At 38.3% G+C, this 15,419-nt stretch overlaps 1 protein-coding gene across 1 annotated transcript in view; it reads right to left on the minus strand.

Annotated features, from left to right (window-relative positions):
- DEPDC1B (DEP domain containing 1B) overlaps positions 1–15,419 on the minus strand; it is an 80,735-nt gene that overhangs the window by 45,459 nt on the left and 19,857 nt on the right. The window contains exon 3 of the mRNA XM_059060972.2: positions 2,156–2,291. Within this exon, the coding sequence (XP_058916955.1) occupies positions 2,156–2,291 (136 nt within the window). The remainder of the gene's footprint in view (positions 1–2,155; positions 2,292–15,419) is intronic.

Consider the following 15,419-nt stretch of genomic DNA (forward strand, 5'->3'; position numbering starts at 1 on the left):
CAGAGAAACAAGATCGCACAGCTAGTAAATGAAGGAGCCAAGATTCAAATCCAGCAGTCTGTCTCCAGAGCTCACACTTGTACTCTCCACATTACACTGCCCCTCAGCAAACACAACAAATCATTTTATTTGCCTCACTTCATTTTATTCTATAAAACGGCTATGCAACAGAGAGGATAGGACAGAACAAAAACAAAAACGAACAAGCAAAGTGGAGGCAGAGATACAAAGAGGGCAAGTAAAATAGAAGAAATGAATACGAGCTCAGGTCCTTTAAGAAAGATGGACTGTTTCTCTATTGACTACGAACCTCATCAACCTAAAACCTGCATAAGGCCTAACTGGGGAAACAGATCCTGCTCTGCCATTCTTCCTCTGGACAGTCCTCTTCCTCTGGACAGCCCAAGCTTTAGAGGAACTGTAGCAAGTGAGGAGCTCAAACCTCCACCACTTGATTTAGGGGGAAGTACAAGAAAAGGCAAGAGCAACATTATCAGAAATATACATACAGACGACCAGCGACATGACAAGCTGTGGGGGAAATGTTTGATGAATCTGACACACTGGTATACCACCACTTCAGGGCTGATGAAAAATTAGAAACTGAAAACAGAAGAGAGAAGAGAGACGACACTGTCTTCTTCATTGGTGCATGAAAGTGTGCTAATGAGCAGCTGGTCTTCCTAAAGGTTCACAGAACCAAAAAGAACAAAAAAGGGAAGTTATTATATCGATGACATAAATACACATTAGTTTAATATGGGATTTTTACCTCTTTTGTATAAACAATACCGGATGACATTATAATGAAAAAACGTCTGTTGAATAACCACTCTACTGATGGGGTCATATTAGGTGTTTAAACACAAATGTTAAAAAAAATGAACCTGATTTCATGGAGCTGATATTTTAACTTTCTTAAGTACAGGAACTATCAGCTAGACCTTAATTAAGTTCTCCTCATTAGTAATGAATTAAATAGTCCTCAAATACCCTTTGTGCTCACTTTTTCAGAGTAGTTCCACTTTGCTTTCTAATAATCTATCATCGTATTGAATACTTCACTAGACTATGAGCCCTTTTGGAGGAAAAACCGTATTACATACAACTGCATCTGTAGAACCTGGCAGGATGCATGGCACACAGTAGACAATTAACAAATCTTTGTTGAATGAATGTTAATGCCTTTCAAATATGACTCTCATCTAAGTGCCAGAGCTTTTATCTCCATCTTCCTGTTAGATACTTCCATTTAATACAACCCACCTTTCTCATCAAACATATTTAAAACTACATTCATCACTGTCCCTGACAAATCTGCAAGTTCATATGGAGTCCCCATTTGTGTCACTGGTGCCACTCTTCTTCTTGAATTATTTTTGATAAAGCCTAAGCTGCTTAATTATTCTCTCCAAACTGAGATACGATATAACCTATTTTTAAAAAATTTTTCTCTTTCAATCACATTGCCTAAAAATGTTTACAACATATCTTTGCAAACGTATGAACTGAACATCCAGTCCTATAAGACTAGATTAACTTAAAACATTGGTCTTAGTACAATTCTTAAAAACTGCCGTATAAAATTTTTGTCTGCATTTTATTTTTTTTTAGCATTATGGCAATCTTAATAGTTTTCTACTGAGGATGTTTCAAGGAAAAAGTACACCCCAAAAAAGGTAGTTTATTCTACAATGTGCTTAGGTTTCCCAAAACTAGCAAAACCTACCTTTGCTCACATTGTCTCAGGACTCACTCCACAATCTTCCATGCCCCAAACTTCACACTTTCAAATGGCAATAATTATAACAAAGTTCAGGAAGAGAAGAGAAAGAGGGAGAAGAGGAAAATTATAGAATAGAAAGGAAAAGGAAATGGTAAGGGAGTTTTAAGAGAAAACTGCTCAGTCTAAACATATGAAAACAGCTACCATATATTCAGTCACAGTGTCAACAGGCAAGAGTGAAAAAATGCAAAAGCCACTCTTCCTGTGTTACTAGTCTCTCAGCTATTAACGGATAAGATATTGTTTCAAAGGGCTTTCAGATCACTGTTTCCAAGGGACCGACAGAAAAACTGGACTAAGCCTGATGGTTCACAGACTATTTCTTATCTTTCCCTCTGCTAGTCCTCCAGCTTCTATAATGGCACTTACCATCACAACTGGCCTCACTGGGATATTCTCTTGTGAAGTGCCTGGTGGGGGATCGTTCCATTCTGGAAATTTAATAACATCCTTTTGATATGGGGGCCTCTTTGGATATGGTCTCAGGGGTGAGGAAGGAGGAAATCTAAAAACCAAGAAGAAAATATTATTGCAGTCAGTGGGAAACACAGATATTTTAACAATAGTCCCCACTTCTTTTATCCCTGAGAGTTTATATAATTCCAAACTTCAGGTAATGAATTCATACTTAAATCATTACATACGGCTAATAGTACCCAACAATGTATGATTTTCTAAAAGCATTCATTCGGCCACAGCTGATGAGTCTCTTGCAGGGCACGTAGACCCCACACCTTTTCCTCGTCTTCTTGGCCAGGTTGGGTCTGCCAGCTCCCCGCAAGTGGAACAAGGTGGAGGAGGAATGATTCTGCAGGCAGTCTGCCAGATTGGCAATTTGAAGTGTACTGTCTGTACGGCCGCTGAGTCTGCTGTGGGGGAGTGAAGGGCTGTTATGACGATGACTCCTGGAGCCCTGTGGCTGACAGGGTCTTGGTGCTCTGGCCAGGTGTCAGGCCTGAGCCTCTGACGTGGGAGAGCCGAGCTCAGGACATTGGTCCACCAGAGACCTCCTGGCCCCACGTAGTATCAAATGGAGAAATCTCTCCCAGAGATCTCCATCACAACATTAAGACCCAGCTCCACTCAATGACCAGCAAGATACAGTGCTGGACACCCTATGCCAAACATGTAGCAAGACAGGAACACAACCTCACCCATGACCAGAGAGGCTGCCTAAAATCATAATAAATTCACAGACACCCCAAAACACACCACTGGATGTGGTCCTGCCCACCAGAGGAAGAAGATCAAGCCTTGTCCACCAAAACACAGGCACCAGTCTCCTCCACCAGGAAGCCTATACAACCCACTGAACCAACCTTACCCAATGAGAGCAGACACCAAAAACAATGGGAACTATGAACCTGCAGGCTGCAAAAAAGAGACTCCAAACACAAGAAGTTAAGCGAAATGAGAAGACAGAGAAACACACAGCAGATGAAGGAGCAAGGTAAAAACCCACCAGACCAAACAAATGAAGAGGAAATAGGCAGTCTACCTGAAAAATAATTCAGAGTAATGATAGTAAAGATGATCCAAAATCTTGGAAATAGAATGGAGAAAATACAAGAAACGTTTAACAAGGACCTAGAAGAACTAAAGAGCAAACAAACAATGATGAACAACACAATAAATGAAATTAAAAATTCTCTAGAAAGAATCAATAGCAGAATAACTGTGGCAGAAGAACGGATAAGTGACCTGGAAGATAAAATAGTGGAAATAATTACCACAGAGAAGAATAAAGAAAAAAGAATGAAAAGAATTGAGGACAATCTCAGAGACCTCTGGGACAACATTAAATGCACCAACATTCGAGTTACAGGGGTCCCAGAAGAAGAAGAGGAAAAAAAAGTGACTGAGAAAATATTTGAAGAGATTATAGTTGAAAACTTCCTTAACATGGGAAAGGAAATAGTCAATCAAGTCCAGGAAGTACAGACAGTCCCAAACAGGAAAAATCCAAGGAGAAACAAGCCAAGACACATACTAATCAACTATCAAAAATTAAATACAAAGAAAACATATTAAAAGCAGCAAGGGAAAAGCAACAAATAACATACAAGGGAATCCCCATAAGGCTAACAGCTGATCTTTCAGCAGAAACTCTGCAAACCAGAAGGGAGTAGCAGGACATAATTAAAGTGATGAAAGGAAAAAACCTACAACCAAGATTACTCTACCCAGCAAGGATCTCATTCAGATTCGATGGAGAAATTAAAACCTTTACAGACAACCAGAAGCAAAGAGAATTCAGCAACACAAAACCAGCTTTACAACAAATGTTAAAGGAACTTCTCTACGCAGGAAACACAAGAGAAGGAAAAGACCTACAAGAACAAACCCAAAAAAATTAAGGAAATGGTAATAGGAACATATATATTGATAATTACCTTAATTGTAAATGGAGTAAATGCTCCAAACAAAAGACACAGACTGGCTGAATAGATACATAAACAAGATCCATAAATATGCTGTCTACAAGAGACCCACTTCAGACCTAGGGACACATACAGACTGAAAGTGAGGGAATGGAAAGATATTCCATGCAAATGTAAATCAAAAGAAAGCTGGAGTAGCAATTCTCATATCAGACAAAACAGACTTTAAAATAAAGACTAGTACAAGAGACAAAGAAGGACACTACATAATGATCAAGGGATCAATTCAACAAAAAAGATATAACAATTGTAAATATTTATGCACCCAACATAGGAGCACCTCAATACGCAAGGCAAATGCTAACAGCCATAAGAGGGGAAATCAACAATAACACTATAGGAAGAGGGGACTTTAACACCCCACTTTCACCAATGGACAGATCATCCAAAATGAAACTAAATAAGGAAACACAAGCTTTAAATGATACATTAAACAAGATGGACTTAATTGATATTTATAGGACGCTCCATCCAAAAACAGCAGATTACACTTTCTTCTCAAGTGCTCATGGAACATTCTCCAGGATAGATGATATCTTGGGTCACAAAAAAGCCTTGGTAAATTTAAGAAAATTGAAATCATATCAAGTATCTTTTTGAACCACAACGCTATGAGACTAGATATCAGTTACAGGAAAAATTCTGTAAAATATACAAACATGGAGGCTAAACAATACACTACTTAATAACCAAGAGATCACTGAAGAAATCAAAGAGGAAATCAAAAAATACCCAGAAACAAATGACAATAAAAACATGACAACCCAAAACCTATGGGATGATGCAAAAGTAGTTCTAAGAGGGAAGTTGAAAGCAATACACTCCTACCTGAAGAAACAAGAAACATCTCAAATAAATAACCTAACCTTACACCTGAAGCAATTAGAGAAAGAAGAACAAAAAAACCCCAAAGTTAGCAGAAGGAAAGAAAGCATAAAGATCAGATCAGAAACAAACAAAAATGAAATGAAGGAAACAATAGCAAAGATCAATAAAACTAAAAGCTGGTTCTTTGAGCACATAAAAAAAAAATGGATAAACCATTAGCCAGATTCATCAAGAAAAAAAGGGAGAAGACTCAAATCAATAGAATTAGAAATAGAAAAGGAGAAGTAACAACTGACACTGCAGAAATACAAAGGACCATAAGAGATTATTACAAGCCCATAAATTACTATATGCCAACAAAATGCACAACCTGGAAGAAATGGAAAAATTCTTAGAAAAGCACAACCTTCCGAGACTGAACCAGGAAGAAATATAAAATATATACAGACCAATCACAAGACCTAAAGTTGTAACTATGATTAAAAATCTTCCAACAGGGCTTCCCTGGTGGCGCAGTGGTTGAGAATCCGCCTGCCGATGCAGGGGATACGGGTTCGTGCCCCGGTCCGGGAAGATCCCACATGCCGCGGAGCGGCTGGGCCCATGAGCCATGGCCGCTGAGCCTGCGCGTCCGGAGCCTGTGCCCCGCAACGGGAGAGGCCACAACAGTGAGAGGCCCACGTACCACAAAAAAAAAAAAAAAAAAAAATCTTCCAACAAACAAAAGCCCAGGACCAGATGGCTTCACTGGAGAATAATATCAAACATTTAGAGAAGAGCTAACACCTATCCTTCCCAAAGTCTTCCAAAATATAGCAGAGGGAGAAACACTCCCAAACTCAACCTGCGAGGCCACCATCACCCTGATACCAGAACCAGACAAATATGTCACAAAAAAAAGAAAACTACAGGCCAATATCACTGATGAACATAGATGCAAAAATCCTCAAAACAATACTATACAACAGAATCAAACAGCATATTAAAAGGATCATACACCATGATCAAGTGGGGTTTATCCCAGGAATGCAAGCATTCTCAACATACGCAAATCAATCAATGTTTTAAACCATACTAACAAATTGAAGGAGAAAAACCATATGATCATCTCAATAGATGTAGAAAAAGCGTTCGACAAAGCCAACACCCAGTTATGATAAAAACCCTCCAGAAAGTAGGCATAGAGGGAAGTTACTTCAATATAATAAAGGCCATATATGACAAACCCACAGCCAACACCATTCTCAATGGTGAAAAACTGAAACCATTTCCACTAAGATCAGGAACAAGACAAGGTTGCCCACTCTCACCACTCTTATTCAACATAGTTTTGGAAGTTTTAGCCACAGCAATCCGAGAAGAAAAAGAAATAAAAGGAATCCAAATTGGAAAAGAAGAATTAAAACTGTCACTCTTTGCAGATGACATGATATTATACATAGAGAATCCTAAAGATGCTACCAGAAAACTATTAGAGTTAATCAATGAATTTGGTAAAGTAGCAGGATACAAAATTAATGCACCGAAACCTCTTGCATTCCTATACACTAATGATAAAATTTTTGAAAGAGAAATTTAGGAAACACTCTCATTTACCATTACAACAAAAAGAATAAAATACCTATGAATAAACCTACCTAAGGAGACAAAAGATCTGTCTGCAAAAAACTATGAGACACTGATGAAAGAAATTAAAGATGATACAAACAGATGGAGAGATGTACCATGTTCTTGGATTGGAAGAATCAACATTGTGAAAATGACTATACTATCCAAAGCAATCTACAGATTCAATGCAATCCCTATCAAATTACCAATGGCATTTTTCACACAACTAGAACAAAAAAAATTCACAATTTGTATGGAAATACTAAAGACCCTGAAGAGCCAAAGCAATCTTGAGAAAGAAAAACAGAGATGGAGGAATTAGGCTCCCGGACTTCAGGCTATACTACAAAGCCACAGTAATCAAGACAGTAGGGTATTGGCAGAAAAACAGAAATATAGACCAATGGAACAGAATAGAAAGCCCAGCGATAAGCCCACACACATATGGTCACCTTATCTTTGATAAAGGAGGCAAGAATATACAATGGAGAAGACAGCCTCTTCTATAAGTGGTGCTGGGAAAACTGGGCAGCTACATGCAAAAGAATGAAATTAGAGCACTCCCTAACACCATACATGAAAATAAACTCAAAATGGATTAAAGACCTAAATGTAAAGCCAGATACTATAAAAGTCTTAGAGGAAAACATAGGCAGAACACTCTGTGACATAAATCACAGCAAGATCCTTTTTGACCCACCTCCTAGAGAAATGGAAATAAAAACAAAAATTAAAAAATGGGACCTAATGAAACTTAAAAGCTTTTGCACAGCAAAGGAAACCATAAACGAGACGAAAAGATAACCCTCAGAATGAGAGAAAATATTTGCAAACGAAGCAACTGACAAAGGATTAATCTCCAAAATATACAAGCAGCTCGTGCAGCTCAATATCAGAAAAACAAACAACCCAATCCAAAAATGGGCAGAAGACCTAAATAGCAATTTCTCCAAAGAAGATATACAGATGGCCAACAAACACATGAAAGGATGCTCAACATCACTAATCATTAGACAAATGCAAATCAAAACTACAGTGAGGATCACCTCACACTGGTCAAAACGGCCATCATGAAAAAGTCTATAAACAAGAAATGCTGGAGACGGTGTGGAGAAAGGGGAACCCTCTTGCACTGTTGGTGGGAATGTAAATTGATGCAGCCACTATGGAGAAGAGTATGGAGGTTTCTCAAAAAACTAAAAATAGAACTACCATATGACCCAGCAATCCCACTACTGGGCATATATCCTGAGAAAACCATAATTCAAAAAGAGTCATGTACCACAATGTTCACTGCAGCTCTATTTACAATAGCCATGACATGGAAGCAACCTAAGTGTCCATCAACAGATGAATGGATAAAGATGTGGCACATATATACAATGGAATGTTACTCAGCCATAAAAAGAAACGAAATTGAGTTATTTGTAGTGAGGTGGATGGACCATGAGACTGTCATGCAGAGTGAAGTAAATCAGAAAGAGAAAAACAAATACCATATTCTAACACATATATATGGAATCTAAAAAAAAAAAAAAAAAAAGGGTTCTGAAGAATCTAAGGGCAGGACAGGAATAAAGATGCAGATATAGAGAATGGACTTGAGGACACAGTGGGGGGGAGGGTAAGCTAGGACGAAGTGAGAGAGTGACATGACATATATACACTACCAAATGTAAAATAGATAGCTAGTGGGAAGCAGCTGCATAGCACAGGGAGATCAGCTCAGTGCTTTGTGTCCACCTAGAGGGGTGGGATAGGGAGGGTGGGAGGGAGACACAAGAGGGAAGAGATATGGGGATATATGTATATGTGTAGCTGATTCACTTTTTTATACAGCAGAAACTAACACACCATTTTAAAGCAATTATACTGCAATAAAGATGTTAAAGAAGTAAAAAACTTCAAAAAAATTTTTTAATAAAAACATGCATTCATTATGCCCATTAAATAATACTTATGAAGAAAAACAGGAATCAAGCATGTGATGCATTTTTAAATAAATAAATAAATAAACCTTGGTCTGTCACTTGATTTTCATGATTAAACATGCTCTTAATGGGATGCTAGGGTAAGCCATTTCTTTCACCCAGCTCAAAATCCTTACTGCCTCATAACTCCTGCTGAAATTTTTAGGTGGTAAGTATGCAAATGGAAATTACTGACAGATGAATCTTCACTAATACTTGTTGTGGAAACTAACATTAGCACAAAAATCATTTGGCCTAAAATTCATTTTCATAACTATTTCTAATAAAGATTAATCCTCCTTTCCTTGAATATCCAACACCTCACAATGAGACTGAAGCTTCGGTCTAAAAATCCTTCTTGGAGGAGATATAAAGCTTCCCAATATCCTTATTCTGCCCTTTTACTCCTTTCTGTTTTTATTCCCCCTGGGAATCAACATCATCATTCCTTGGATGAATACATAGAAGTCTAAAGAACAATAGAGGCAATTAAATACATATTTTTCTCAGAGCATCTTTTTCTGTTAGCTTGCTAGAGAAGCATATATTGCATTGCACTGAAAAAGTAATGCAAGAACTCTAGTTCTTAAGGTTGACATAGGGACTTCCCTGGTGGTCCAGTGGTTAAGAATCCGCCTTCCAATACAGGGGATGCAAGTTCGATCCCCGGTCAGGGAACTAAGATCCCACATGCTGTGGGGCAACTAAGCCCACACACCACAACTACTGAGGCATACAAGCCACAACTAGAAAGCCTGCATTCTGCAACTACAGAACCCTCACGCCACAACTAGAGTGCCCGTGCACTGCAACTACTGAGCCCGCGCACCACAACTAGAGAGATGCCCGTACACCACAACTGAGAGCCCAGGCATCGCAATGAAAGATCCCACATGTCACAACAAAGATCCTGAGTGCTGCAACTAAGACCCAATGCAGCCAAAAATAAAATAAAATAAATTAAAAAGTAGACATAGAAGTTAGTAGGTAATGACTTTTTATCTTCATTTTTTATTTATTTAAGCCGAAATAAAGGCTTAAAATCTTGTCCATGATATCCATAAAAAAATAATCCAAATAAACTATAAAGATCTTATTCATAAGGCAACTGCAGAAATAAAGAATTTTAAAATGTCTACTGTTTACAAGGAAAGTTTGTATTGAGGTGAATCAGAAGAATCATAAATAATAAGAGAACTATGGAGAAACATTGCAAAAACAGTCACAATACACTTCAAAAAGGATGACTAACAGAGAAGTTCAGTTTCATCTTCTCTGAAAAGAACACTCAATAACTGCACTCTACTTGAAAAGTCAGTTTTGAGTCAGTAAGAAAAAAAAGAGGTCTTGAAATCATTAAATCAAATTAAGGATAAATAAACTGAAAGACAGCTTAAATTTCTGGTACTCAAGTTACCAATGCAGGTATTTCCAAATGATTCCAAACTATAAATTAAATGCATCTCTGAAGTCAGTGAAAGTTATTCTATTTTGTAAGTAAAGGCTGGCTTACCAAAATCCAATCCTATTTCTTAGAAGCCAACAATCACAGCAAAAGTCCTATTTCCAGCCAAAGTATAGCAAGTGTATGCACACACATACACACTCACTCGCATACACACATGCACTCTCACATTCACATATACAATATTGCATATAATTTCATGAATTCATAGACCACCCATCTCTCAATCCTTTAAAAATTAAACATAATCCCTACCCCCACCCCATCACTAATACCCACTGCTTACTTCTTTTCCCTATTCCTTCAACTATAGTGTGAAAAGTATGGACCTGAGTTCCAGCCTTGGCTCTCTCACAAACTGTTTGTCCTTTGGAAATTGAAAGCGTCTCTAAATCATAGCTTTTTTACTTGTTAAATGAAGGGACTAAATTGGATGATCCATAAATTTCCTCCTAGCTTCAAAATATGTTTCTTGTATTCCCATACCCAGAAACAAGTAATATCTTCCAAAGACCAAAGCAGAATTTCTTATGTAGAGAACTGTGATTAATGAGATACTAGGGAGTCACTTTTTTCCTCTGCCCTGATAAGATGAGGTCTGTGCTATAACACCTGCAGCTGTCAGTACTGATGCGGTATCTTCACAGCCTACTGGCAACCTGACCTGCGATGAAATGCAGAAGAGCGCCCTCTAGAGGACTACCTGTATTTTTGTGCATTGACAGTTTTCAATTTCTAACATTTTAATCATGTCATCTCTATTCCAAATATCATATTTTTCACTTAGGGGAATTAAGGCCCAAAAGAGGAACACATCTTATTAAAAGCCCAGCAGCTACCTGGCCAAGGGAGCAAATCTTGCACAAAAGATTTGCAAGCCCTTTAAAAAGAAAATTATAAAGTTTTATTAAAAGGCATCAAAGAACTAAATTGATAGAGATATCATGTTAGTGAATAAGAAGATTCAATATCATAAAATGTCAATTTTCATCATGAAGATATACAGTTACAACGAAATTCCAGTCAAAATGTAAGGTTTTCCATGACACATGATAAACTGTTTCTAAAATTTATACGGAAATGCAAGGGACCAAATATAATCAAGATATTCTTAAAGAAGAAAAGCAAAGTGAGGTGACTTACTGTACCAGATATTAAGCTAAGATAATACGGTAGGATGATACTGGTGGCATGGACCATGATTTCTCAACTCAGAATTATTGACATTTGGGCTGTATAATTCTTTGTCATGGGAGGCAGTTCTGCACATTCTGCAGATCCACTAGATGCTAGCAGCATGTTCTCCCAAGCGTGACAACCAAAAATGTCTCCAAATATTGTCCCCTGCAGAATGGCCCCCAGTTGTAAACCATGAGTAAAAAACAGGCAATCTAAAACAAATACACACGTTTAGAAACCTGATTTATGACAGAACAGACATTACAGATCAATGAAAAAGTACAGACTGTTCATTGAAGAATTCTGATCCAATTGGTTATCCATTTGGGAATGGTGATATTGCATCCCTGTGGCAGACTGCACTTCCAAAGATGTTTTGCAACATTACCTCCCACCTACACGTGCTGAGTTAGGGTGAGCCCTCTCTAACTGATTTGATAAACAGAAGATGGCAGAAGTGACAGTGTGGCAGCTCTGGGCACTAGCCTTTAACTAGCCTGAAACTTTCTTCCTGCCTCTTGGAACTCTTGCTCTTGTGTCATTCATTCTTGCAAAGCTCCCTCTTGGAAACCAGTCATCATGTAAGAAGTGCGACTACCCAGAGCCCAGCATGCTGTGAGATGCCTAAGCAACAGGAAGAGGCCCTAGTGTGTGGAAAGAAATTGAGGTCAAGGAGCACCAAAGTTCCAGACTTGTGGATGAAGAAGTTATCATGGAGGTGAATTCCTCAGCCTCAGCAGCCTCAGCTGATGCCCAGCTAAGTCCTTCCAAATTCCCAACCCAAAAAATTATGTAACAATTACAATGATTGTTTTAGGCTACTAGGTTTGGGCATAGCTTTGTTACACAACAGTAGATAACCGGAACAGAAGTGTGTGGCATCAGGGCCAGGCAGTGAGTGGAGGTCTGAAGGAGCTCAGAGAGACCTGTTAGTGGAGGCTGGAAGAACAGAGAGGAAGTTGTTACGGAAAGACGGAGAAAGACCCATGTTACATAGTGGCATAAAGTTCAGTTAAAACTGGCACCTTCAGTAACAAGGAAAATACAAAAGGTGGATCTAAGGAGTTTTCCAGGATGAATGTTCAAAGTGCTGACTTGTTTATTTTAGCCTTGATAACAAGATACAGACAGAGAGAGAGAAACTGAAGAAGGAACATTTTAGTTTTTAAGCAGAATTTAGAGGCAATATAAAGGAGTCGTGACTTGAATGATTCGAAAACAAAGCTATTTCTCATCCTTGATCTCTCCCAGCAAAAGGTTCTCAAAGTAAAAATGGTCTTATAACAAATATCAAATTCAAGATGTTTCTAGTAAACTACTGTCTCAGAGTAGTCACAAGTGTGTGGCTATAAAACTTTTGCTATAACTTCAGGAAGATTTAAGGTAGTACCTTATAGAGCAGTACTTTAAGAATCTTAAGAGTGTTTTACCACAGCATATTTACAACAGCCCAAGGCAGGGGAGAGTCTATCTCAAAGAGATTTATGAGTGTGACTTTTATCTAATGGATTAAAGCAGAATGAAATTCATAGAAAAGCTACAGCATTTAAAAGATAATAGTACTAACAGAATCACCAGCCACTTGGACTAAAAAAGAAACAATTCAAAATTAAAAGAACAGTCAAGAATCTCAAGCTTCTATAATCAGGAAGCATCTGAAAAAGCTTTCCACTGCAGTCATGGGCCAGAATGACTCAGAAATTAGAGCTAAGAGTACGAGGGTGTAGGCAGGAAACACATAGAATCACTCCCAGGAAGCAGAACTGTGACCTAATCAAGGAATGGCAGACGTATGTTCAACTGCATTTTTTTTAATTTACTTTTTTTTTTTTTAGGCATCAAATGGCTTCCGCCTAATTTATTAAATTTATTTATTTATTCCTTTTTGGCTGCGTTGGGTCTTCGTTGCTGCGTGGAGGCTACTCTTCGTTGCAGTGTGCAGGCTTCTCATTGCAGTGGCTTCTCTTTGTTGCGGAGCACGGGCTCTAGGTGCACGGGCTTCAGTAGTTGTGGGGCGTGGGCTCACTAGCGATGGCTCGCGGGCTCTAGAGCGCAGGCTCAGTAGTTGTGGCGCATGGGCTTAGCTGCTCCACAACATGTGGGATCTTCCCAGACCAGGGCTTGAACCTGTGTCCCCTGCATTGGCAGGAGGATTCTTAACCACTGCGCCACCAGGGAAGTCCCACAACTGCATTTCAGAAGTGAAATGTATGGGCTACTGATTCCTGTATGTGATGCCATAACAGGATGAATTTTGGGAGTCTTGAGGAAGGGGGTGAATATAGTTTGCAAACGAATGTTATTGTGGTCAGATTGTATTTTTCAAGGATGGCCACAACAGTATCTCCCATTCTTTATGCCTCTTCCACAATGTGACTTTAACACTCCCCATCAACAGGACGAGATTATATCTCTACTCCTTTGAACGTGAGTGAGCTCCGTGATTCTTTTGAATAAATAGAATAAGCGGAAGGGACACTTTGCCAACTCCAGGCATAGATCTTAGCTGCCTGGCAGTTTCCTCTTCTTGCCTATTGTAAATACTTGCTCTTGGGATGTTCATTCTTGGAACATATCTCTTAGAAGCCAACAACCCCATAAGAATAGCAACTACCCTAAGCCCATCATGCTGCAAGAAGCACAAGCCATGGGAGATGCCCTAGAGGATAAAAGCTCAGGTAGAAAGAGAAAGGAGCCAGGAAGCACAAAGACACCACTATTGTGAGCAGAGAAAGAAGCCGTCTTGGAAGTGAATTTTCTAGCCCAACTAATGCCTTGTGGGTAAGGGGCAAACTGCCAGCTGAGCTTTTTCTAAATTCTTGACACAAAAACCATGAGCTAAATAAAATGGTTGCTTTCAGCCACTAAAGTTTGGGGTAAATTGTTTTTCAGCAGTAGAAAACCAGAACAATCCCAAAATCACACTATGAATAAGAATCATGGGAAAACCATAAAACTCAGGGCACAATATAAGAAAATATCTCTCTGACCTTGGGCAATAAAGGAATTTTTTTAAGCAAGACATAAAAACCACATGGTATAAAAAGAAAGCCTGATACATTCACTTACATCACAATTAAAAACTTTTCTGTTCATCAAGACACCATAAGGTGGAAAAAAAAGTGAGATTTTGTAATCTATATAATTGACAAAGAATTAATATCCAGAATATTTTTTAAAACTGCTAAGGATTTATAAGAAAAAAAATCCTATAGAGAAGACAAAGACATGAAGCAGGCACTTCCAGGTGTGGAATCAGGAATGATAAATAAACATATAAAAAGATACTTAATCTCGGAGTGGGGGAGGATAAATTAGGAGTGTGGGATTAACAGATACACATGACCACGTACAAAATAAACAACAGGAATTTACTGTATAGGACAGGGAACTACATTCAATATCTTGAAATAACCTATAATGGAAAAGAATCAAAAAATAAAGAATATATGAAACCAAGTCATTTTGTTGTACACCTGATACTAACACAATATTGTAAATCAACTATACTTCAATTTAAAAAAAAAGATACTTAATCTCATTAGCAATCAAAGAAATTCAAAATAACATCACAATAAAAGATCATTTCACAGATCGGCAAAAGGTATAGTCAGTCAATATCAAATATTTTCTATTACTGAAATAAAAATTTGCATATTCACTACGGAAAACAGCTGGCATGACCTAGTAAAGTTGAACATGCACGTATGAACATACGCATATCCTGTATACTAATTCCATTCCTCGGTTAACTTTGGGTAACCTAAAGAAACACACATGTGCAAAGGATTCATGTTCATAAATGGATGGCAGCATTGTTTATAATAGCAAAAAACTGAAAGCAACCCAAATCTCTACTGACAGGAGAAGAGACAGATTACAGAGATTATATCAATATAATAGAACATAATATAGCTGAGGAAATTCCACGACTATAATTAAACACACCAACACGGATGAAATCTCAAAAATCACGAGCAACAAAAGAATAAGTCAGAGAACATACACTCTTTGATATCTTTTTTTTTTTTTTTTTAATTTTTTTTAATGGTACGTGGGCCTCTCACTTTTGTGGCCCCTCCCGTTGCAGAGCACAGGCTCCGGACGCGCAGGCTCAGCGGCCATGGCTCACGGGCCCAGCC

Source organism: Kogia breviceps, chromosome 4 (assembly GCF_026419965.1).
Source record: "Kogia breviceps isolate mKogBre1 chromosome 4, mKogBre1 haplotype 1, whole genome shotgun sequence".
Lineage (NCBI taxonomy): Eukaryota > Metazoa > Chordata > Mammalia > Artiodactyla > Physeteridae > Kogia > Kogia breviceps.